At 34.1% G+C, this 25,459-nt stretch overlaps 1 protein-coding gene across 5 annotated transcripts in view; it reads right to left on the reverse strand.

The window, feature by feature from the left end:
- Positions 1-22,849, reverse strand: part of Rbfox1 (RNA-binding Fox protein 1) — a 38,958-nt gene extending 16,109 nt beyond the window's left edge. For 2 of the 5 annotated variants that reach the window (XM_076113387.1, XM_076113389.1), the window contains exons 1-2: positions 22,507-22,848; positions 8,810-8,854 (exon numbers count right to left, since the gene is read on the reverse strand). In XM_076113387.1, the coding sequence (XP_075969502.1) occupies positions 8,810-8,854; positions 22,507-22,518 (57 nt within the window). In that variant the 5' untranslated portion in view covers positions 22,519-22,848. Of the gene's footprint in view, positions 1-8,809; positions 8,855-22,506 lie in introns of all 5 variants that reach the window. The other 3 variants (XM_076113388.1, XM_076113392.1, XM_076113390.1) reach the window with 2 other exon arrangements.
- Positions 22,850-25,459: the final 2,610 nt, after the last annotated feature.

Below are 25,459 nucleotides of genomic sequence, written 5' to 3' on the forward strand. Positions count from 1 at the left end.
TAACATAATAATACAATCGACAAAACATACAAAGTTGGAGGCATTGTGTATTCTCGCAGACTCGTTACGCACTTTGTAAGATAAATGAAAAGAATAAAGTCAATTACAGTTCGCCAAGTTGATTTCTATGCTAATCTGGGAATTAAAGGAAAACAGGGTTAAACCGTACAAGCATTCTAACTATTGAAGACGCGTAGAGCTGTATTTATTCTAATTAGGGAACAGTTAAAACTGTTTTTTATCAAAAGAGTAATGAAGAAACCTTTCAACAAATAGGTAGTAATAATGGTAGGTAGATGGTTTTAATCTTACTTACCTTCTACATACAATATAAGTATCAAAGGCATTATTATTTAAATTAAATATTTCTGAAACAGAAACGTTTGGAATAAAGATATTCTACTTGCGAAATATCTCAAATATCGCAGCTTCGGTGGCTTCGGAGCGGAGGATTTTGATACACAATATTTTATTACAACTGAATGTTCAATGAGTTTGTTCGAAATATGTAAATCCTAGTTTTCCTTGTGAAATTGATTCAAACGCGTATATCTAAAATGCCCCACGGGAGACATAGGTAATAGATAAGCAATACGCCAGTTACATCTAGCTCTACTAAGAGGAACATAATAGCAGGGCAAATAATGGATAGCGGTAGTTGAGAGCAGAAGTAGAATAAAGAGCTAACGTTAAAAATTGTGTTCAAATACTTGGAATAGAAGGTGGCTCGGGCTGAGCTGGTTCACAATTAGGCAATTATACGAGGAACGATTAAATGTAATTGAACGCGACACAAGTACGATGGCCGTGCCCGCAGCATCGCGGGGGACACTTGTTCACAAGATGCGTCACCACATGAACAATACACATCTGGATTTCTAATTATGATATTTTTTAGCTACATTATTTCAATTCTGAAACCATTTCGTTACACAATATGATACTTGTTTTATAAATAGATTTCCTTAATCATTATCTTGCATAAATATACTATTAATTTAAGTCACATTGTTAGTTATTTTTGCTCAAGAATCTCTTTTAAGGAAAATGCAGACATGACAATATGATTCTAAAGTACTGCCAATAACGTTGGCCATTGATACAAAGAAATTGTTACAATATGAGTGAAAAAAATGCCAGTTTTCTTGTCATATGTCGTTATTTTTAAGGTCCTAAAGGGATCCATGCAAGTACAACAAGTATATGTCATCACAGCATCAAAAACATTGATATGAATAACTGCTCGATATATTTGTAGATATTTTCCCCGCTATTTGCTCTCGGAGGAGTTCAAAGAGTTCAATAAACCTCTATATTTAGCAGATGTAAACTGAACTGCATTAACGCTTTCTACAACTTGACGATAAGTAGTAATAACATTATGCGATGCTTAACAAGAAATTAATGTATAGCGTGCAGCGACGACATACCTAGATATCTCGTTAAAAAACGAGTACTGGTTCAAGTTTAAATGATCGTTAAAATACAGAACTGAATAAAGTAAATACTTGTTTGCTTTTTGTTTGTTCAACTACATTTACCAAAACACGAACTATAGCGGTAGTATTTTTAACAATATTACAATATTAGGTTTTACACTACAGTAGATACAGATAAATCATAGCTTTTCATTCCTGTTTATGATGTCCTAGTCAGTAAGGTGCATGTTTTATATTTAATCAAGAACAAAAGCATAAAAATTAGGCCATTATAAGATATTGTTTTAAGAAGATTGCAAAGTAGACCACAAGTAGCACACATTAGTCAAATTAAATGTGTCAAAAAAGTGAATGTAATAATATCGCTACATTGTTTTAACAAAACATCACCAACAGTAGATGAACAAGAGAAGACAATAAACATTTTCAAACACTGTTATCGGAGAATTAATTGTTAACAAAAGCACACAGATTAATGACGGGTCGTTTTATTGAGGTGTATGTTTCTCCCTGCTACCCCACAATAGTGATTCCATAAGTTTGTAGCATCTCGACCGCAATCGTAGACACGCGATGTAGAAAACGTACTCTTTTTGGAATAAGATTTTTAAAACTGTTATTTCCAAGCAATCATACATTGAACGTGGCTCAAAATCTTTTAATATGTCCGGGCATTCAGTATTTTTAAACTTCCGATGGCCACCCTACTCTCCCCTACCCGTACGTTGTCGCCCGCGCGGCTCCCGCCTGCGCCCCAACACCCTCGCACCGAACAGATGCTGAGTCTGATCTAAGTAAACACAAACACAGACCCCTTTTAAGCCGAAGGCAGGATAAAACTACACAATGAAAATAATTCCGTCTTTTAACGTTTAGCACAAGCGACGCTGCAAACATTTGAGATGACGGGTATACATTAAAACCTATGAATAGATATAACGACTCTATGTCGCTATAAATATTAGGTAAGGATTAATCTTCATAAAAATCAAAATAACCATTTTGAGGTGAATTCACGTAACTGACAACTTGCTGAATTGTTCAGTTCAAACTGACTGAAACTGAATCGATTGCAATCAAATACTGCTTGACATTCAATATTATTGTATGGTTAACGTTAACACGTAGGTTTCTTTAACGTTAAATAACACTGGTTTGGTATTTTAAATACATAAAACAGTTTAAAAGCTTTATACTTAAAGGTTAAAGGTTTTTCAGCACATATCGGTAAAAAGCTATACTTAATTAAATTCCTGGAACGCCTACACGGTTTTTCTCTACGTTACCTATTTTAATTGTAATATTTTTACTAAGTACTTGCCTATTTCTCTACACGCAATTTAAAAACGTGTTATGTTTTATGTACAATGCTGTGGTGGTGGTTATACTACGTCAAAGTGATTTTACGTAAGCAAGGAATGAATGCTTATAAACCCGTGTATGTGAAGCTACAGAATCTTTACACTGCTTCACTTCCAGATGTATCCCGACATATTGATAAGTTTTCGCTATAATAAATGTTTAATGTTTAAGTAATACAACCAACATTTTACTTCGAAGTTAAATTTCAAACTCATTTCATATAAATGCATAATAGTTAAAGTAAAGTTGTTAATGAGTGTCGCTAAGTTTTCATGGCTACTTCTACCTGCTGCAGAAATGCTTTTTAATTTTTTACTATTTAAGTGAATGCGCTCGGATTTGCGTCCGAGATTCGCCCACTCAGGCCCGAATAAAGCCACGGTTTCAGCGGGATTTCTTCTAGTGAATATTATTTTGTATTAATATTCAACAGTTTGCAACGGCGCTACGTGACCGGGAGAGTATTTACAATGCTTAGCGAAGCGCGCGGCCTCAGCCTCCGCGCCCAGCCACCCTAATGCCGACTACCTACACCGACATTATGCATATGAATGATCTTGTCTGCTCGAGATAAACATTACCGTTATACGCAATTATATTATACACATTATGCCTGAAAATTGGACATAATCCTCATCTTTTTCATCAACTCTCAGCCTAATGCTTACTGGCAGTCATATTATTGTTAAAGCCTAATCAATACTTAACACATTATTATCTACAGGTTAACTGAAATGTGTTTAAAAGAACAAAAATGACATAAAGCCGTTTGAAAGCGGACATGATTAATAGACAAGGATATCCTTTAAATACTATTTAGAAAACAGGTGACTTGTAACATTCTAGGGATAAATAAAGGCAGTAACGAATCAACACGGATTGCGAGGTACTTAATTATGTAGCCTGACCCCATTTTGTATGCTATGCGTACATAACACATACAAGGCCGAACCGAGGGCGTCACTTGCCAATGTGCCCGCGACAATGGAGATGGGCATTCAGTGCTCACTCGTAAATGGCGGGAATAGCTCTCTTCCGGGCGTTGCGGCAGCGACAGTAGTCGTTCAACGTTCTATACCGCGCTCCAAGCCAATATCCGTGTGAATACCGTTCTATTATTATTTAATATACAACACAAAGGCAACCACTGTATAAAAAATACTGATAGAAAAGATACGGGTAATACTTTGTATGTAAGTATTTTTTTGTAAGATCCAGGTATACTTTTACAAAACCATCAGAATACGAATTATCCTCATAGCATGTTGGGCAGTACTGTAAACAGCTATAATAATGGTTAAGGTGAAAAATGCAGCGAGTTGAGTTGATAGACGGGAATTGGCTCGCAATAGGGAGATCATCAATAATTCCCAGTCTCATTCGTCCCCACACATCGGGGGTCTTGCCGCCGCTCAACGAATTACCCGAATCAATAAATATTTGATTACATTTGGACGGTATTTCATGGTTAAAATAATGTAACAATAAAGATTTTCATAATGCAACGATATGCCGTTTATAACTAGGTACCTCTAAAGCTACTTTACTTAGAGAACAAATATTACTAATATACTACTACAACTAATACTTATGATTCAAACTTTCCTCTTTTGCTGTGCTACAATAATCGCATAAGTAACCAAATTATGAAGTTATAACAATAGGACATGTAGAAAGTTCACTACTATTGTGACGAGTCAAAGACTTCTATTAAACTCAAATATATGTATGGATTCATGATGGCTATTTCCGACAGACACATTACGCCGTGAGTGTCTGCGATGAAAATTAAATGAATTCAAAAGGCCACACAATAAACATAACATGCAGTTAGTAAGCAATGTACGCACGTCTGTTAGTTACGTATGCAAATCAGGCACGCGTAAAGCAACTTCACTCCATACCGGCTTGCTATTCACACAACACATTATGATATCGCTGCTACAGGCTACTAGATATCTAATAGCTAATATGCCACATCAATTTCCGTTCAGGTATTTTAAATCTTACTTACTCATGAATATGTGTATTTTTGTGTTCTGTACATAATGAGATTGTAAGATGCATTGGGTAAATGTAGTAACATTAAAGATGGCAGATATTTAATCGTGATTTCTAAAAAAGATTTAGGCTTAACAAATGTAGAGAAACAAACATTGTTTACTACTTATCATAACAATCAATACATAGAGTAAAAATAAGTACAGGCAACTCGGGTCCAAGAGTTTACCAGACAGGTTTGAAGTTGTTTGCAACATTCCTGATATAAGGGACTTTGTTGTAGAAACACCTTCCTCGTAGATATATTTAGTTTATTTATTTAGGCCACCTTAGAAAACGTTATGTATTTGGAGTATCAAATATATAAAGGTGATTGAGAATAAGAATAGTCAAAGCTCTCTACTTATAAACTCTACATCAAGATAAACCACCGCACGAAAACTTCTGCAATGTCGTTATATAATAAAGGTACACTGGGTACTATCATTGTACATTTGATTACAAAATGAAGCGGCGGACGGAACGTTAAGTAAATAATATACAGCACAATGAGAGGACGATATGTGTACATTAATGTACAATAATGCGAGTCGGAAAAAGCAGCTCGTTGACGCTGGTTGCATCACGGGGCACTCGTTCGGTTCGCCGAGCCAATCTCTTTGAAACTGCACCCGAGGTCTACCCTATTTAACGGACCGCCGATCACGTTAATTAACCGTTTTCAATTTATTTTCAACATTTTATGTATAATTTACAATTACATGAAGTGGTCTTCAGGACTCTACCTATATTGTGTAGTATTTTGTATTACTACTTTAGCAATTAAATTATGCGTACCTAAGCTCATAAGTTGATTTTACCTTACGATTCACGGTCATATGCATAAATATACAAATTTACATAATAATAAGATAGATGTCTACTTCTTTGAATACTTATAACTACATGAAGAATTTCTCTTGCCGCACGCAGGCATCTCACGCGAATGGCTACGCCACGCAACATAACATGGAAAGTAGTATAGATTTTATCAAATAAGGTTGTGTCGATTGACTGTGTGCTTACTTATATTATACTAATGCAATGTACTTGAAGTTCCGTAATGACTTTATAATATACACATTCTCGCGAATAGCTTACTATTATCGTTAGCACTCTTTTGACACCTACAAAACTTTACTTCCAGTAAATATTTAGCAATAGAGGATTGATAAGCAACAGTTTCCATGTTTATTCAGATCAGTTGCGATAAACATGATCGAGCAAGCATAGATAATATGTAGAATTGTAAATGAGACAGTTGTGTAGGTTCAGCCGAGGGTATACATATTATTTGATATAAGGTATGTATCTGATATATCTTTCGAAGGACCTACATAGACATTATTACATTCCTGCGATCCGCAAAAATGTTACGTATGCAATATTCTCATATCGACACTGTTTACACCAAAATAGACATTGTAGACATAATGTGTCAAATATGATAGAGAATTAGGGAGAAGGTCCGACGGCGTCCATCGTTGTTCGACACGGTTGGTAATCCTGGCTGACAGGCAATAAGTGGGCGAGCGCCTGGCCCTGAGACTATCACTTCACCTACGGGAAATATTGATCTTATTTGAGCTTGATTAACTTTGTCGTTGTCGACGTTGCTAATAATACCCAAACTCTGGCATCGGTCCAGGCGAGGCCTTAATGGTACTTCGATACACGATAATTTTCAAAGGTGACACACTATAATGTTTGATTCGATCTGTGATTAAAGTAATAAGGACTGGGATAATTAAACGTTTAACAGACAACAGACTTTGTCAGGCCTAACTCGGTTGTGCCTATCATCTTCACTGAGGGAATTACTCCCGCGCTTTATTGCATTACGAATGCGGGAAATACTGTAATGACATTATACAACATTTAATAGACTTACTTTTTTCATATTTTTTTTATGCACATATACAAGCGGCACAACTGTACAATAATCCGTAACAATATGTATTTAAGTGTACACACAAAACTAAGGTTATTGAACTTTTAAGCCCTTTATGATTGAATAGCTCCCCTTGCGTTTGCCATTTATTAACCACGAGCAAAGAGAGAGGGAGCGAGATGGATAAAAAAAACATGCTACTTCTCTTACTACCTTCTGTAAGTATTTTCATGAGTTTATAATCCGGCTTTTTCACGTCGGCTTTTTTGGATGATTATGACTTATTTTTTATATGTGCTTATGTAGATACATGCAAATTTCGATCATCTAAATGAATATTGTGCTGTTGCGCTAAATTAAAATCTGGAAAACCATTTTGTACAGATACACAAAAGCCCTTGGCTAAAACTATAATTTTATCATGACTTACTCGAGAAATATTCAGTCAAACTGGCATTCCTAACTCTAACCTCTTTAGTCAGTTACAGGGTAAATCAGTAGTCGATTTGTATTCATGTAATTCAAAGTAGAAATTATATTAATATTAAATTTAAATTTGATAAAAAGAAAAATGTTACACAAAATAGTTTCAGTTTACGAGAAGAAGTCTGTTTGTATGTCTCTAGAACTAATCGAATAGCTCGTACTTGCAAATATCTTCAATATTAAATTAATAAATGTATCAAATGAACAAATCTGGTCTAACCAGAAACTCGTTATTTTTGCGCAAGTAAACTTTATTCAGTTCAAAATAATACCTACTATAAAAATATTTAAAATGTGTTTGCATGCAAAGCAGAAACCTTGTCTTGATTCTTATACAAATTAAATGTGCTTTGTATTCTCCTAGCGACAGATCATATTTTAAAAAACCTGTTGTATTTAAGCCCTCTTAATGATATAGGCATACTAATATTAAAAGGAACAATAAGAACATTATATGATACATATACAGGCATCGAACAATTATGTATTACAGTCATTTCTATTATATACGTTCATGTGTTAATGGCATACCCAAATTGTCATAATTAATTAATAATTCTAATTAGTATATAAAATACCATCTAGATCAAAGCGTGGTCGGTGTCTCATGTGTTAGTTCCTGGCCTATATCAATGTCATGCCGAGATTGAGGCAATTTAATTTATTATTATACAAGGGATTTTGATGAGACTAGACTACCATGCATGGTTAATAAAGGATGACATGAAAGTGCTGAATAGATAACGAGACACTCGGCTATTTGTGCGAAGCAATAAGGGCCAAATAAATCATTCAAACTTGAGTCGTAAACAACATCTTAAAATCTGTGTCGCGCCATTTTCATACCACAAAATATTGTAGCTTTTAAGTGCTGCCGCTTTAAGGATTTGTGAAAATGTTCAGAGAGATGAAAAGGGGCTATATGAAATCTTTTGAAACTCCGCGAGCACATATTAACCTTGAGTTTTCCTTATTCTCTAAGGTCGTGTATTTCATTTTTACAAAGCTTTTGTTACTACGTAAGATTTTCCTTCGAGATTATGAGCAGGGGGCATTTTACATAAAATATGCTTGCGTTACACATATTGTGTAAGAGTAAAATGTCCTGCAAGTTTAACTCAAATCATGCCAATTCATATTATTATATTTGTTATATGAAGAGGTACATGTTAAAAGCTGGTCACCTCGTTAATAAAATAGTGAGACAAATAATCAAAACGTTCATACACGAAATTACAGTTACTCGTTGAAATAATGTCACTATACCTCTGGACAGCCGTCAATACAAAATGGAAAAGATTCTGATATCCTACATGACCACGACAAAATAATGTGAGCAAAATAAATGCATTACAATAAAAATCAACTACATATTTGATATCTTAAAAGAAAACTTCACCATGTTAAAAAATAGGGTTATTTGTTGGCGGGCAAATGAGTAGACGTTCCTTGTTAAATATAAATTGAATTGGCAGACATGAAATGAGATCATCTAACTTATGGTTAGTAAATTATAAGCTATTTGTTATTATGACAATGTTATATGTGAATGCATTCACATGCGAAGTGCTAAATAAAAAATGGTAAATACCAGTAGGGTTGGCGTTCCCGTATCGATGACATTGCCGTTACTCACCTGAAATAAACAAAACTAGGTGATTTCTGCTTCTTCGATAGTCTAATAAAATATCTTAATTTATAAAGTACACAAGTCATGTTACGATTGATATACGAGTATTATTTTGATAAAGAGATCGAAGGAAGCGCTGTGATTCAAACGGAGCTGTTGGTTTTTATATCTACGTTTCTTCAAATAAACTGATACGTTATCCGTGACATGACGAAATATTATTTACACCAGCTTCAGATACAAACAGTCGTCAACAGATTGAAAAATACAGATACAACCTAGCACTAAATCTAATCAATATACTATCTTGAATACTAGAAACTATTTTAATCCATGACGTTCATCTTATAAGTAAAATTTATCATCATTTTATAATGTCTGAAATAGATGCATACTGTAAATCATAATGAAATACATCGTAATAACCGAATCAGCATTAGTTAGTGGTAAACTTTAAGTGTTAGTAATTTATCTGTGCGTGGTGAGTGTAAATTATAATTATAATTAATATTAGAGCAATTATATTGCAAATGTACTGTGGTTGGCACGAAATAATAAGGGCCACTAATAGTAAGACGACGATAATAAAAATTAGGTATGCATTTACTCAGTTCTCTCTGTATCATGTAAATTGAAATAATATAGATGTTTGTACATGAAAAACTGAGAAAATTTTGTTGAGCCCGTCTACTTAATACGTAGAACACGCGATGCGTGTGATTAACAATTTGTAATTAATCAGAATCTCGATTAATGAGGACTACGGCATGTAATGTATTCTTTTAAAAGGCAAAATAAATACCTGATTTTATGATTCAAACACAAATATCTAAAATAAGGCAAAATTCCGTGTAACATTAATAAAATAATTATTGTATCACTAAGCTACTTATTCAATTTGCCCTATTCAACATATTTTGGCATATTAATTTAAAGAGATTGCACCATCTGAAATATCTAGTTTTATGTTTTAGTTGGGCAATAAATTACATGATTAAGGACAAGGACGAGAATATAACAACAATTCAAAGATATTTAGAGTGAAGAGCAAACGTAAGCGATGCACTTTCGACGTCAGGTATTGCATTGCGTTATCGAGTCCGATGGTCGAGTCAAGGGGCGACGAGACGCCGAGCGCCGCCCGCGGACCGAGCAACGTTGGCACCAACCCAAATATTTTTCATGCGCCTCACTCTAGACCGGGATAAGTTGCCCTATTCACCTGAATCGGAATACGAATACATTTGAATCAAAGCATAATTTAAAAATATAGTGCCGCCGTCTCTGATATTGTTCAATAACTCGCTCTCCTGGGACGAGACTTTCACAGAATTAGAATACTATTCATAAAAAATATGTATTGGTATTCTGACTCATTTATTTTGTATCTATTGTTGTGAGCGTCAGACTAACGTTTCAAGTTATTAGTATGTTGTGCATACAAGCTATTTTCTGAATCTAAACAGGTTTATGTATTCAAGAAACACGCCCAAATTAAGTAACCATTTCAATGCCATCGGTTCAGAAGGTCAATCCAAACAGTCGGTCAAAAAGAAAATTAATATAATATATGACCTACCTTAAAACTAAACAAGATTTGTAAAAGGCTAAGCCACTAATTAAAATATAATAGTGCCCTCCAATATTTTGTTCAGAAATAATACCTAATGAATGAATCATCGCATCAGTATTTACATAAAGGTCAAAAGGTTATAAACTATTATGACATCTTGCAATTTGCTTAAAGATTCTTTGAAGAATTAGCTTCAAACGAAAACAGGCAGTATCTTAAAAGGATGCATAGTATACGCTAAAAATACATGTTCAACTATAAGTATATAAGTTCATCAGATTCCATGAATCAAAGTCTTTGAAAATGAATAGACGGGCAAATTGATTTCGTATCTTTTGTTTACTGTCGAGCTAATTGAAGCAGTTTATCGTATACAACATAAGTAAATTTTATTTGTTGAGTCCATTAGCATTATTTCTTTTATCTCTGACTGACCGAATTAGTGATCCAATAGCATTTGTAAACATAATAAATTAATTAGTCATTAGGGCTAAACGACAATTTAACCAAACATGATAATGTGCGCTAAACCGCGCGGCTTCTGTCGGAAGAATTCACAGTAAAAGTAGTCTGGGATAGTGTGTCAATTAGTAAAAGAATTTATCAAACCAGAATCCAGACCTACTTAAGATTAAACCAGTACAAACAATGTATTCTACATTATAACATTTAAAAAAGGGATCCAAGGTTTTAAATATAACTTCATGCTCGTCGCCCGATTTTCGGGACCACTGCTACCTAAGCATGAAAATTTATTCAGTCCTCGTTTATTCAGATCGGTACTGAACTCGGTCAAACATAGGATAGTGACTTTTGAGTGCAACATTTGCCTACCAAAAAATATTTTAAACCTTAACAAAGAATCATTTTGACTTGATTGTGATGAGGAATGCGACTGTTTATAAGCATTTTACACATTGAGATCAATTCTTTATATTTTATTAATTCAATATTGAAAAAATAAAGTAGGATTAAAATCGTGTTCTTGATATTTGTCGCATTTCCGTCATTTTGCTGTTTAACCCTCACTTATACGTAAATACATTCGTTCGGTAGCGGACACGTCACGTTTGGCGTCCCTGCGCGTACATACGTTTGCAAACAATATTGCACAAATCGTGCCAAATACATTTACTACATATTTTTAATACTTAACGACGTAAACACGTGCCCAAAATACTTAATCAACGGAGTGGTCTTTTTCTGCGCCTGTTTACATTTAAGCAGGTATGACTTCCAAGAAATTAAATTGTTGCTCGATCAGAAGTAAAATAATTCCAATTCGAGATTTCTATAACAAAAAACTTTTCAATAACTGGATTGAATATATATTCTTCGATTAGATTTCGACAAGTAACAGTATAAAATATGTTAGTAAAATTAACGAACTACGCTTGTGTCCTCGACATTAGTTATAAGAATTTTAAATGCAAATTCCGTCAAAAACTGCCTACTCCGAAGGTTTGTAAGTGGCAAAACGTGTTTTTTCCGCAAACATCAAATATAAACAAGCGTTCGCCATTATTTACATTCGATATTGTTGATATATTCGATAAAGTAACTTGAGAAAGTTTTCATGTTTTATAACTTGACTGTAACTATGTACGGACGAGATGAAAAGTGGCTTTTAAGAAAAGCTGTTTCTGTTGAATAATATTTTTAATTCCTTTATCTTTTATATTAGTCGAGCGAATTCATGAATGCTAAAGACCTTCAGGTACACCGACTAAAAGATTTCATAAATTCAACGACCTAGTTTAATCTGAAATACAGAACCCTCTTTTAAACATGAAACAACGGAGTTATTCAGGTGGTATAGCGTGATTTAATGTAGTTTTTATGTATTGTACATAGGATTAAGTATATATTTGTGTAAACACACATCCCTCATGCTCAGTGTTTATTTATTATTCTACGCGGTCGGTATTACGTATGAATAACCATGGGTAGAGCTCCCGAGTGGGCGTTCCCTCTGTGCAGATGTATGATGGATTGTAATAAATTAACAATTTTTACAATTTTATCCATTTGGAAAGGAATTATGGACGCTATATTTGGAATATTTATTTATATTACCACACTTTTTACGTGAGCTTAGCCACTGAATCTGAACAGCATCCTACAATTTCAACGGATAACCTCATAGATAAATGAACTCAAAAGAAACTTTCTCGTTAACCAGTGGTTTACTATATGATGTATTGTTTGGCGGTTGGTAACATTGAGGAATATCATTCAATTAATTATTTTAACTAATATCATAACAAGGTTGATTGTCAAAATGTGTAGAGACAATCTGCCGCTTAAAGGATTTCCTCACATTTTCCGATAGTGATTAAACTGATTTTTTAAGAGACTTGGTCCACTTAATTTCTGAGTAAAATTCTTAATTTAAGTAACAACAACCTATAATGTTCTACAGTTTATGATTTTTCAGCAAAACACACTTTAAAATGCTCTCTATATTGGACAAACCTAAAAAGCAACAGAAAAAGCTTTAAATTCAACCTGCCCTGCATATAAAAAATCACTGTAGTGTCTGTAAATTCGTAAAAGGCTGACAAAGGGTTATCTAGCCATTGTAAGCTTACAGTTTGCGGACAACGGAATTGGATCTCAAAGAGACGGGGACCGCGCCTGGTGTGCTATCGGCACCGCTCTATAACACGGAACTTTTCAAATACGAACTTTGAGCGATTAGGGAATTCTAGCGAGAGGAGTTTTCAAGTTATCGTTAAACTATTTTTATGAACGCAGACCTTATTATCTCTACAATAGACTAATTATTAACAAATAAGATGTTAAACATGTCATAGTGGTTGAAAATTGCATGATTTATTTACACAATTAAATAAGTTAAAGAGAAAGTATTCGTTTAGTTGTGAACAGAAACAAACGCTATAAGTGTACAATTAGCGTTGAACGTGTATGTAATCTCGAATCCGCTTTCCATTAGACGGTCTATTACACGCACATCGGCACCGCGCATCGTCCCGATTGAATGATGTTAAAACAGTGGCGGCCATGATTATAAGTGCTATGATAGTTAATCTTGTTACTTGCAACTATTCACGATATTAGTACCAGTTTACCTTCGATGCGAGGCGCATACCACAGGGAGCCGCTAACAAAATAAATATAATCATTCGTTATGTAGACTTTAAACAATTAAAATCAATGTATTATTTAACTTTTTAATAAATACTGCAATTGAATGCATGTACCAGACAATCAGGAATAGTCAAGAGCACCGTAAACCTATTAGGATCTGGAAACTTTCCATACAAATATAACTGCTTCAATACCAAGACGCTAAATGCGCAAACAACGCCGATAATATATTTCAAGGACTTTCACCCTTTGGGTTGATTATATTTATGATACATGTCGAAGGCAAACAAGTTAATAACATCAAGTCTTCGAGTGACACTGATAAAATGAGAACAATATACGCGAGTCCCTAGCACGATGCAAGTTCATCACAACAAAGTATAGCATACATAACTTGTTTTGCAAATAATTGCGCATAGTATACGATGTTGAAGGTCCCGTAAGCGCGGAAACATTGGTAACGCTTCCTTTCACTCGTGCAATTTTGAGGCGGACTAGTCCGGCTGTGCGGCTGCAATCAAAGCTCGCTATGCAAGCTTGAAGCAAGTAAACAAACTAGAGAACTCGTAGTCCAGGTGTATCGCCACGTACGCACCAGACCACTCGCCGGCCGCACCTAACCGGTCACGCTTAATTAACCGCAATGAATTGAATCTTGAAATACTGTCATCGTTCATTGTACACCGATTACTTCTTGTTCTATTTTAAAGCATTAACGTACCTAGTCGTTTTAAATAAAAGAAAACGAGCTTGATTTTAATAAAGAAATGTTTAAATCATAATTTTGTGAGACGAAGTGTAACTTTTTATTACCGATATAATTAAGTGTTATCAAAATTAAATAACATGTACAAATTAATCATGTTTTTCGTCTATACAGTGTATTGGTCTCAGCAGTGATCATTTACATTTAGATAAAATCCGTATAAGTGTGTAAGCGACGAATGAAATGTCATCAAAAACCTAATAAGTCGTTATCAGCTCCGAGATAACGAGTTATGTGTGACCCCATTATCTATGTATAAACAACATTCAACTTCAAATCAGTAAACGTAAATACATACAGAATAAATAAATAATCAATAATTTTATTCGTAATAAATCAATCCATAGTTATTAAAACAATAAAAACAAAGCGTTTTATTTTAATTGGCATAGAAATTGCATTTACTACTGGCTATAATCCTTTGTATAATTTACGGAGTTGTAAATTGAGGTATTTGAAAAGTTTGCGGTATAATTAAATAATAACCTACTCAATTCTATGCAGTTTTAAAATCGCAAACATCTTATGAATGGATTTTGATACTAATCTATAATCGATCATTTGTGATAACTTACTAGAACTTACACATTTTATCACTTTATCTTGCTATTTATTAAATTATGGTAATGGACAACTAATAATATAATCGATCACTTAGTTCGATAAAAGTATGTAAAATACTCAAAGGAAGACACAGCCTAGACCAGCTAGTACTGAAGAAAGCTAAAATTTAAACTTGTATATGTGGCGTGGAAGGTCCCAAGCCAATAAACTGTTAAATTGCCCACTACTTTATCACTTAAGTACCAGATGAAATAGGATGCTTCGCAGCAGGATACATAAAACGAGATGATTAGAAAGTGCAGCGATACTTTTACTTAAATGATAAACTAAGATGTCATAAATAAAACAACGTAGTACAGATAAACAAAATTAATTATGCATGATTAATTTTGTTCATACGCATAACCATACTAATGAAGACGATATTGAATATGAATTTTCAGAAAATAAATATTTAATTCTTGCGACTGCATTAATTTAATGAGTAAGGACCCCAACAATGAACTCTATGTGGATGTGTTTGTATGTTTGTAACTGAATAACGCAAAAGCGCCTGAAGGGATTTGCTGAAAAGAGGGTTTATAACGAGGACATCTCTGAAGTAAATATGCCTACTTAGATGCGGGTACTCCATTATTGTAGTTTTTTATTCATTTAACATGATCACACAGAAAGCGAATGCTACTAGGGTATTAACTTTTAATAATAAAGGCGAGGCACATTACTAACCAACATCTGCTCGCGACCGCGACTAACCAAGATTATGAAATTTGACCTTTTAACTCTTTCTTGTGATAAAACAATTCCCAATGATGCATTAAAGAACACACAATCTAAGTATTGGTAACAAATAATTTCGTAGTACATTCACAATATTATTGAATTTTGTTGATTATACAGTGCTACAAAGTACCTAGTTCAGATAAATCTTAACGTCAAACCAACGGCTGTTGATGCACGTATCGCAGAGAATACAGGTAAGCGTTCAAAATGTCTATTACCTGCGTCATGTCTCAGATAAAGCTATTTATAATTGACTCGTATAGGCTGGAATACTTGAAAACCAAATTATTTATAAACACATACTATGTTGTTCAGTATATTCTGGAATCATCTTACAAGCAACATGTTAACAGGACGGCTAATAAAGACATTGGCTATCTAGGCGTCATCAGGTTTGGCCGATACGTACTCAGAAATCGGTGACGCTGAACTTTTATTTATGATTTCGACAACAGAATTAAAGTTATAATTTCACGGTACAGACAATATTTTACAATAAACCGAAAAGATCACATAAAAAGCTAGTATAAAAGCGATCGTATATAAAATATTTTCGGTATGTGTACCTATTCTAAATTGACACTGGGAGGATGTAAATCATGTGTAATAGCACTCAAGTCGCAGACGGTCGTCTGATACGACGATATTTAAACTAGATATCCATGCTCTTGGACTACAGCCAATTTGTCCAAAAAGAAGTTTGACAAAAATTTTGAGATATGTGGAACCAACAAAGTGGCGTAAACAAGTAAAATATTTAAATATCATCAAGCAAATACCTAGTTGTTCGGTATCGCGCATGCATTTATGTACTACTTCATTTCATATATCAAAATGTATAAATTGCATGGACATAAGTTTCTGGGTACTATTATAACGAAATTTATTTTGTTATAAATAAACTAAAACTAAACATTAAATTAATACATTAAATAATAATTTTATATGTACAAACGAAAAAAAAAATAATAATAAAGGAACTAAACATAAATAAAACTAAAATAAGGCATCATAAAATATCTCCGCATCGCCGTCCCCGGGTAACGTGCCCAGAAGGCTGGCAGCATTGCCACGTTGAATGGCAATTTAACGAAATAACTATAAGTAGTTATGATTAATTACTATTCAAGGAAATAAAATAACAATTATTGGTTTCTACTTAATAATTTATTTGAAGTTAAATTCCATTGATGTAAATAATGTAGTGTACCGTTTGAGTAAATCTAGGTAACAAGGTAAATATAGTGAAGGTAAGGTAAACCTAACACTTCATAAAATCAATTTCCCGAGGCATTTCTTAGTATTTACTGAAATTGTATGGTGAAAACCACAACGCGCGCTTAGTTACAGAAGTGAGAAATAGAAAAGGCGGTTTAGCCACAAAAAAACAATTACGCAGATCCCACAAAAATGTTTACAAAATTGTTCAAACACGCAGCTATAAGAGGTTCCGTTTAACTTTTATTTTATTAAATTCTTAATCAGAAAATACTTCGGTTAGGTTTTTCCACATTATTTCGCCTATGATCCTCAAGTACAGTATATTATTGTGTATTGTATATTAAATCCTAAGTAAAAGACGTCTGTTATGTTTGAGGTTTACAAGCTTGTGGAGCTTTACTTCATTAGGATTGGATTTGGTATGATGTTTGTTACCTGTATCATATACAAGATCTCTTCTTCACAATAACAACACGTGTACTTGTTATATTGCCATGCTTGTTTAATTAATAACATATAATAGCCTAGCAATAAATACAAAGTATCTATTTATTTATTTCGGAAAATATTTTGACTTGAACAACAACGCTTCGAACAATGTTTCTAATTTGTCTAGTTTGAGCCCATTACTACATTCAATTAGCATACAACGATGTTAAAATTAGAACAATATATTACAGAACGTTGTAGTTATGTCCAACAGTTGATTACCGCCTGTCAGCAAGCGGTCGCTAGACAAATGAACACCCGCAAGAGACGCGCTCCGCCATCAAAACTACAAAGAAAGTCGGGGCCACAGTAATTTCTCTCGTTGACATTACTTATATTTAACATTGTTTGTGCTATGATTTCCACAAAAAAACACATTGTTAACTGAAATTCATAATTCATCATTTTTACAAGACTGCATATAAATTTCCATGAATTATGCTCTCGACCTGAATGTTGAGCTTCATACTTTTTGTAAATTATTCAGTTGGTATTATACAAATAATACAGATAATCAATTAATATGTATTAGTAAATTGCCACAAATATTTAGCTAGGAATAATAGGTGTTTCCATTCCCACCCTATACGCAAAGCTATTTGTAGCCCAACGTGAACAGTTTTTAATTCCTACTGGGCGTGATTTTCCAAAAAATATACTGATTGTGCTACTCCCTTGGTAATGTTCGTGAAATAATTGATTATTGTCTGTATTTTTTATAACATAGATATTTAAAACTTAATATCGAAGTAATTTAAATGTAAATATATCTAGGTTTCTGTGCAATGAGTTCCAATAAATTTCTCAACGTTGCAAACATTTCGAGAAACACAAAGAGCCTTTTATAGAGACCCAAGCATCTGGGTGTGAAATTCGTTCCATTTCAAAGTGAATGATTACGACGCAGGTGTGTTGCTTTTTAGCGAGCGCTGGTAAACGGTGAGAGTCCAGACTTCAGAACCATATAACAAAGTACATACGCCGTCTGATAAGTGAGCGAGAACAGAAAACGCCGACGATTCATTTAAATGTTCAATTTAAAAGTTACTTTAAAGTTATTACTCTGCCGAAAGACATTAACTAGGTATAATTTTTTGTATAATGAGTACCCTGAGTCTACTATTGTCCCCTGAAACAATTATTTCAAAGGATAGGCTTGTCATGTGCTTTATGAGGAAGTTAATGTTTAATAGGGCTACAAATCTCACTACTGTAAAAACATACCACTTATGTATTTCTGATTTTACACAAAGTACGATCGTCAGGTGTGCTTCGTAAAAGATAAAACTGTAAAAGGCTACCAATTATGTCGTATTAAAAATACATAAGTAAATATAACAATTGTAATATTGTTATCACCACAATGTTGAATCTTTCTCAGTAATGCGTCAAACGCCCATCGAAGCTTACACCGGGCCCCTATTGATACGCAGAGAGATACATTATTTGCCATTTTCTCATAAATATAATTTCGTGTGATATTCGTGCGCGCATTCATACATTAAATACAATCGCTATGTTGAGTGTATCGTAATTTAATATCATTCCGATTTTACCAAATGTTGGGGTAAAATGTCTCGTATACAATAAAATGCTGGAATCTGGAATGGATACAATACGATCAACTCGTAGAAATTAGAAATATACGAGTAATTTATATAACAATATAAGATCTAGAATTTATCGCTTTACACTAGTGGGCCATATTACTCTGAATACATCACAATCATCCTTCTGTAATTCAAACTATTGACGTCTACCCACCTACTTGTAATGATCAATTCACATAAAACCACATGAAAGAATGGGGCTTAAAATAAATAAGGTATAATCTAAAAGATGTATTCAAGATTCCAAAAGCTGGCCCCTTTCATTTATCTGTCACTGTCACGATAGTCTACTTTTTCTGTAACAACATCCCCTTTTCTCACGGGATAGTAGACAAGTCGAGGGTTTTTTTCAATATCATTTGTCATGGAGAAAAAAGCTTGGCTTAGAGGAGAGCACTAGCGAAATTGGGTAACTTTGTACAACATTTTATTTCTCAGTAACGTGTGTATAAGAATTACTACCCGTATTATTATAGTTTTTCTACTACAACAGAGCCGGCAACAGCGAGAGTTAGCAAAAAGAAAGCTTATTTAATAAAGAAAATGATGACATCGTTACATACCAGCCTGTAACCATTTAAAAACAAATAGATTTAATGGAATATTCAAGATATAAGAATTTCCAAGGGTCTTCGTTAGGCCACGACGCCGCGACGGAAAGATTGATTGGTCACAGATGTTTGAAATGTTTTGTATCTGTTTAATTTCGTCGTCAATTTATAGATAGGTAGACCAAATACTATTTTACATATGGCTTGGTTAGTAAAAAACACAGTTTACATAGTACTATGTATACATTTTCTTAATATAAAAAGATTTAAATAGCAGAAACCAAGCCGTCATCCGTGGCAAGATGTGGGACGGAAACCTATTTGCGATAGTGGCGAACAAAGTGCTTTTTCTCACGGTACGCCGAGAAAATGTAACTTCCGTTTACTTACACTGCTCCTAATAAGCTTTAAGTTGGATCTATTTACAAAGCAATTTGCAAGTGGAATATGTACATTCTAATTTAGTTATAGTTTGCAAGTCCGTCTCATTCACCTCCGTTGGCGGTAGTTTTTCAGACAGCAGACGTCTACTGCAGTTAGAACACTTCATTTTTATTCATAGGGAGGTAGGTTTAATTTTAAAAAAGTTAAGTGCACCATCAACGTGACGTGATTGTTAAAAAGTAATGGATGATCCAAATTATTTACATTAAACGCATCTTTCATGTTTTACTTTAATACAATACCTAACACATTTCTTTTAGGAGGGAGATTTATCTGTATGTCTCGTCCCCTTATTTCGACCAATGAGATTTTATCCACCAGTTAACGCAATAACTGGAAAGATTTCTCCCGCAAAATAAATGTCCGTCATCCCGATAAAGTTCCGAACGAGCAAAATAAGTAAGTCATTAACGACTCCAACGAAAGCGACTGTGTTTCGAACATTTAAATTAATTTGTAACTTTCGGGATCCCAAACAACAATAGATCTACCATTACAACCAGACGGTCTTCCAATAACGGAATTAATGAAACCCGAAGTACTTCGTGATTATGATAATTTTAAATATTTCAGAAAGTAAGCAACCCTCACAATTTCAATAACCGGTGTTATTGTGATACAAAATTGAAGTCTTCCCTTCTCCGCCAAACAATAAGTTACGGCCAGCCCCTGTGGATTATTTGTTGCGGACATTCTTTGCTTGTTGTATTGGCAATAATACTAAAATGCAGCTGGTCATTCACGAACTTACAATACTGGTGTGCATTGATTCTATGAACCCAAAAGTCTAGTAGATAAGGACCTATAAAAATGTGGTACAAACAAAGCAAAAGACACAAAGGGGCCCTGGCGATTAAGTACGTAGTTTTGCTCTCAGCTACCTGCATGTTCAATGTTTCCAATGTTTACTGGCAGGTAGTCGACCCAAAGTCGTGAAGTTAATACATCCATGAACTGGGAGATGTGAACAAAAGGCCGGTATGCGAATAATTTGTCCTTATTACCATCGCTGGTGGAGTTTCGCGTTCACCTTGGGGCATGAACGGGTTCCCTGTAATCTCCCCTTCCGACGCTGGCCCGCACCAAATATTCAAAATGAGGGAGAAGACATTGTTTTTATTAAAGTGTATTTTAAAATATTAAAACAAGTAATGCTGCTCGTTTTTTGAGGGTATATAGATTTTTCCTAGCTTGACAATATTACCACAATAACTTTAATAATAATTAGACGTAAAATACGTTTTCGATTTTGGGCTTCCATTTGTGCGCATTGGAACTTTGGTAAGTACGACCTACAAGAGCTGGCAACGAGATTAAAACGAATTTGAACAGCAAAGCAACTATAAAATGGGCTAGTTTTATTAATACTTTGTTTCACAACAAAGTCAATTCAGTAGCAGCGGGACGTCAAGAGTCTATGATCCACAGACGTATTCTCGCTATGTACCTAGTTCAGATACTTAACTTGTTTTTGTGGGTACCGAGTACCGACTGAGTATTGTGTTTAATTGATTATTACACAGAACAGTTATGTATAGGACGAAAGTAGGTAGGTAAATACAAATTGTGATGCAATAGATATAGGTATTTTAAGATGTCAACAAATATAATAGTAGACATTCTTAGATTGTATTTTAATTTAATCGTATTTTAAAATTAAAATACCTACCTACCTATTAAGTATCTATATCTTTGACTGTTGTAAATAACGGTGTTGTTAATAATTGTCATTGACTTAATACATAGGTAGGTCGGTTTTTAAAAAGCATTATTTACTATGTACTCAAAACCAATAATTTATACGGTCCATGTTCCTGGGCTGTACTAATATTAGACTTGACCAATGATATGCACTAGATCTTTATTAGGTTAATGACTGTGAGGGTCAGATTTCTGAATATTTATATTACACTAAATTTATTCCTTTTGCAAAATATTATTACGAGTGCAAAGACTACAAGAACATCTAGGTACCTACTTCGCATCGAATAATATTACACATAACTACTCATGTGAAACTAATTAATACAAATAAAAATATTATTAGGTATTATTTATTTTGTTATTTTTACATAGTTTGTAAGAGTTCATAGTAAATGAATGCGTCTCTTTTTATCTTACGTCATTTTAGTGTAACAGAAAAAGACAACAATGAATTTCAATGAATTCATTCAACTTCAATGTCATAACAATGGAAGTAAGATTCAATGATCCGTATTTTTGATGATTGTTTGTAATTTATTAATAAATCGCAGAAATCTGTAAATACATGACCCGGGCAGCGAAATATATAGTCTTCAATCAATGTTGGCTTTGAAACGTTGTGTAACTAGAGTATAAAGCGACAGAATATAACAGTTAAATAGTCCATGAGTGGTAATATTTAGTGCTAAGGGAACTAGAACTGTGAAGTATGTAACGCCATGCGCCATAACATTGTACCCCGCTACATCTGACACCAGGGTTATCTTTATCACACTGACAATAGCTTACAGAAGATATATGAAACAGAATTTTACGTTGTAGATAATCATAAGTATACTCACAGGATAGTACATCCCCTGCGGCGGCAAAAAAAAGGCCCCTGATCCCCACAGCTTGCCGTTTGTATTTACTTTGTGTTGCACAAAAATACACTCCACGTACGCCCCTTGGCTGGGCGTAAACTTTCACTACACTAACTTATAAATTCGAGGTAATCATGAGTATTTAACGGTATAACAATGAATTGTTCTAAAATAATCAGGGTTGTTTAACTTTTAGGTTATGTGAGTATAGCGCGGAGGAACGCGCTCTGGCACTGAAAGCGGTTTATGTCGATGTGCAACAACGGACGGGTACGGGCACGCGTGGCCACTCAGCGAGTCGCCTCGCCCGTGCAAATCACGCTGAGCAAGAAAGAGACGGAGAACTTCGCCGGCGCGACCCGACGTTCGAGTAGGACAGGTTTATGTAGCTGTCTCTATCCGACAAAATTACGGATGATATTCAACTTTTCGTTAACAATACAACAATTTTGTTTGTAAGGTAGCGCGACAAAAGTATTATTTAATTATATTAATATAGTTTTATTTTTATGATGATAATATTCTGTCTTTTTACACCACATTTCATAATACTAGAAAAAACATATTTAAGTAACCTGGTTGTATTATTTTAATACATATCAACGCGTATTTTTCTATTTAATAAAAACAAATTCGTCTACAGTTTTAGATTATTTACATTAAGTAACAATGAGAGAACAACGCTAGAAACGTATGTGTTTTGAATGGAGTGAGAGAGAAACTGGATGGTAGTGGGCCCTCCCTTTGTTGTCCCTGTCGCAGTGCCGAGAACGGTTCGGATCAATGAATCGTTCCCGGGCCCCCCGCCCGGTCCCGGCGTCATCCCACAACCTATGCTCTGCGCTCCCTCTCGTCTCATCTCATTTCCCATTTACTTGCCTGCTCCCTTCCCACGTTCACCCATGGATTTGATACAAAAGATGTTTTTATGTTGCGAACATAATTATTATAAAGCACATGCTAACTAGCTACCCACAAAATGTGCGAAAAGATTTATAACGTTGAGGTTTTTAAATTAGCCGTACGTTTTATTAGACGTACCTGTACCTACCTATCTTTTCTAAATGTTCTTAATAAGTAAGACTACCTGACCCATTAGGTAATTAATAGAAACTTTTTATTTTTGATGCATTAGGGCTGTACATTGACTACCCGCCAGTACCCGCTTTAAGAAAACCTAGGCAGGTACAATAAAAAAAACGTGGTTAGGAGCTGATACTGACACAGTTTCTTCCAAACTTATTTTATGCATAATGCTTTATCTACCAACGTCGGAAGATTCTTACCTTACTTTCGTAAATATCTCGTAAAAGATTGCTAAATTGAGTAATATGAGACAGACAAAAATTACTAGGTACCTACTTAGATTTAAATCTGCAACACGTCGATTCAATAGGCTTACCTACCCCCTTACAAAATATGTAACAAGCACTAATTCAACAACTTGAGACAAATTATCGATTGTGATTAGGAATAAATATGCGTGTTCTTTTTATAATAGTTCTTACCTAGTTCTTAACATATTCCATAAACTTTGTAACCAATAACAAACCTACGATATTTTAAAATTGTACAAATTATCAAACTGACTTGCAGTATCAGCGCTTTTTTCATTTATTGGACACTTCACATATTTACATCGATATAATTTAGTTATTCTTAGTATTTTTATTAGTATTCCTACGTGACAGATTTGTGAAATAACACACTGTTTGCCTACTTTATAATCCACATCAACAGGACCTTAGAATAACAAAATAAGCGTGTTATTCTGACTCATCTCATCTTTCATGAACATAGTCTTCAATGAACTAATTAAAGACTGCGCCCGATGTCTCTAATTAAGAGTAACATTTTAAAAATTGTTTTGTATAAATTAACCTTTAACACTTATTAAGGATTTTGTATATTTTGTTATCAACATAAGATTATAATGATCCTATAGGTATAATTTGCTAAGAACATAGGTATAAAGGGTAAAAGAAAAAAGTTTCAGATGGATATTGGTTGTGTTATCTTTTCTATTTTGCATGATGTGTGTATGAAAAACGCGTGAGATCTGTCTCTAGAGCTGATATTTTTATATTTTCGTACATATTTGAGTAACATTTTATTTATGACGCACGCAAAGTAGGTACCATGTAACATAAAAATACGAAGACCCTTGTCCGTTTTCCGTAGAATGTCTTTGCAAATGGCATTTTGTCTTACAATCGGTAGGTATCTGGTAAAATAAAACCTCTTTTCTTTGGTCTAATTCTTAAATTCTATTTTTAAAAACTAAAAATATAGCATCGAAGAATAATGAGATACTTCGTTATAGTTTGTATTAAAGTTAGGTTTAACTAAGGTTTGCTCTTCGCATCCCAAAGCCATAAAATATTGTAAATTTGCGACAGTCGTTAACGATTGTATTAATTAATTACTGTAATCGCGGCGCTTTAAGGAACACCTTCAATAAATATAATGAATTATAATGACAGTGTTTAGAACCACAAGCTTTATTTCTACACAAAATGCTCTACAAAATATAATAGTTACTATGAGTTACCCACTTTTGCTTTTCATAATGAATTACAATATCGGTCGTAAAACGCCATCTGTTGTCATGGTATAGCGAACGCCTAACAAGCCAAGTTAGCTTAGGTAGCCTTGTCTAACTTGTTGGTGAGCTCATGGCAAACCGATTGTCGTTTGTTCCCTCCCGCAATTTGTCAGTTTATAAAAATGTTCACTAGATGGCAGCCTGTGATTGTAAAAGCGGCATTTTCGTAAAATATTTTAACTTATTTATTGCTCTTACGTAGTTAATTACAGCTAAATTAATGCGAATGAATATTTGCGATCTACTCATATATTCGTATGTTATAAAGAATAGATTATCTTTAGGTAAAGTATTTATTAAGTTTATAGTCCAATAACAAATCTAGCC

Source organism: Anticarsia gemmatalis, chromosome 4 (assembly GCF_050436995.1).
Source record: "Anticarsia gemmatalis isolate Benzon Research Colony breed Stoneville strain chromosome 4, ilAntGemm2 primary, whole genome shotgun sequence".
NCBI lineage: Eukaryota > Metazoa > Arthropoda > Insecta > Lepidoptera > Erebidae > Anticarsia > Anticarsia gemmatalis.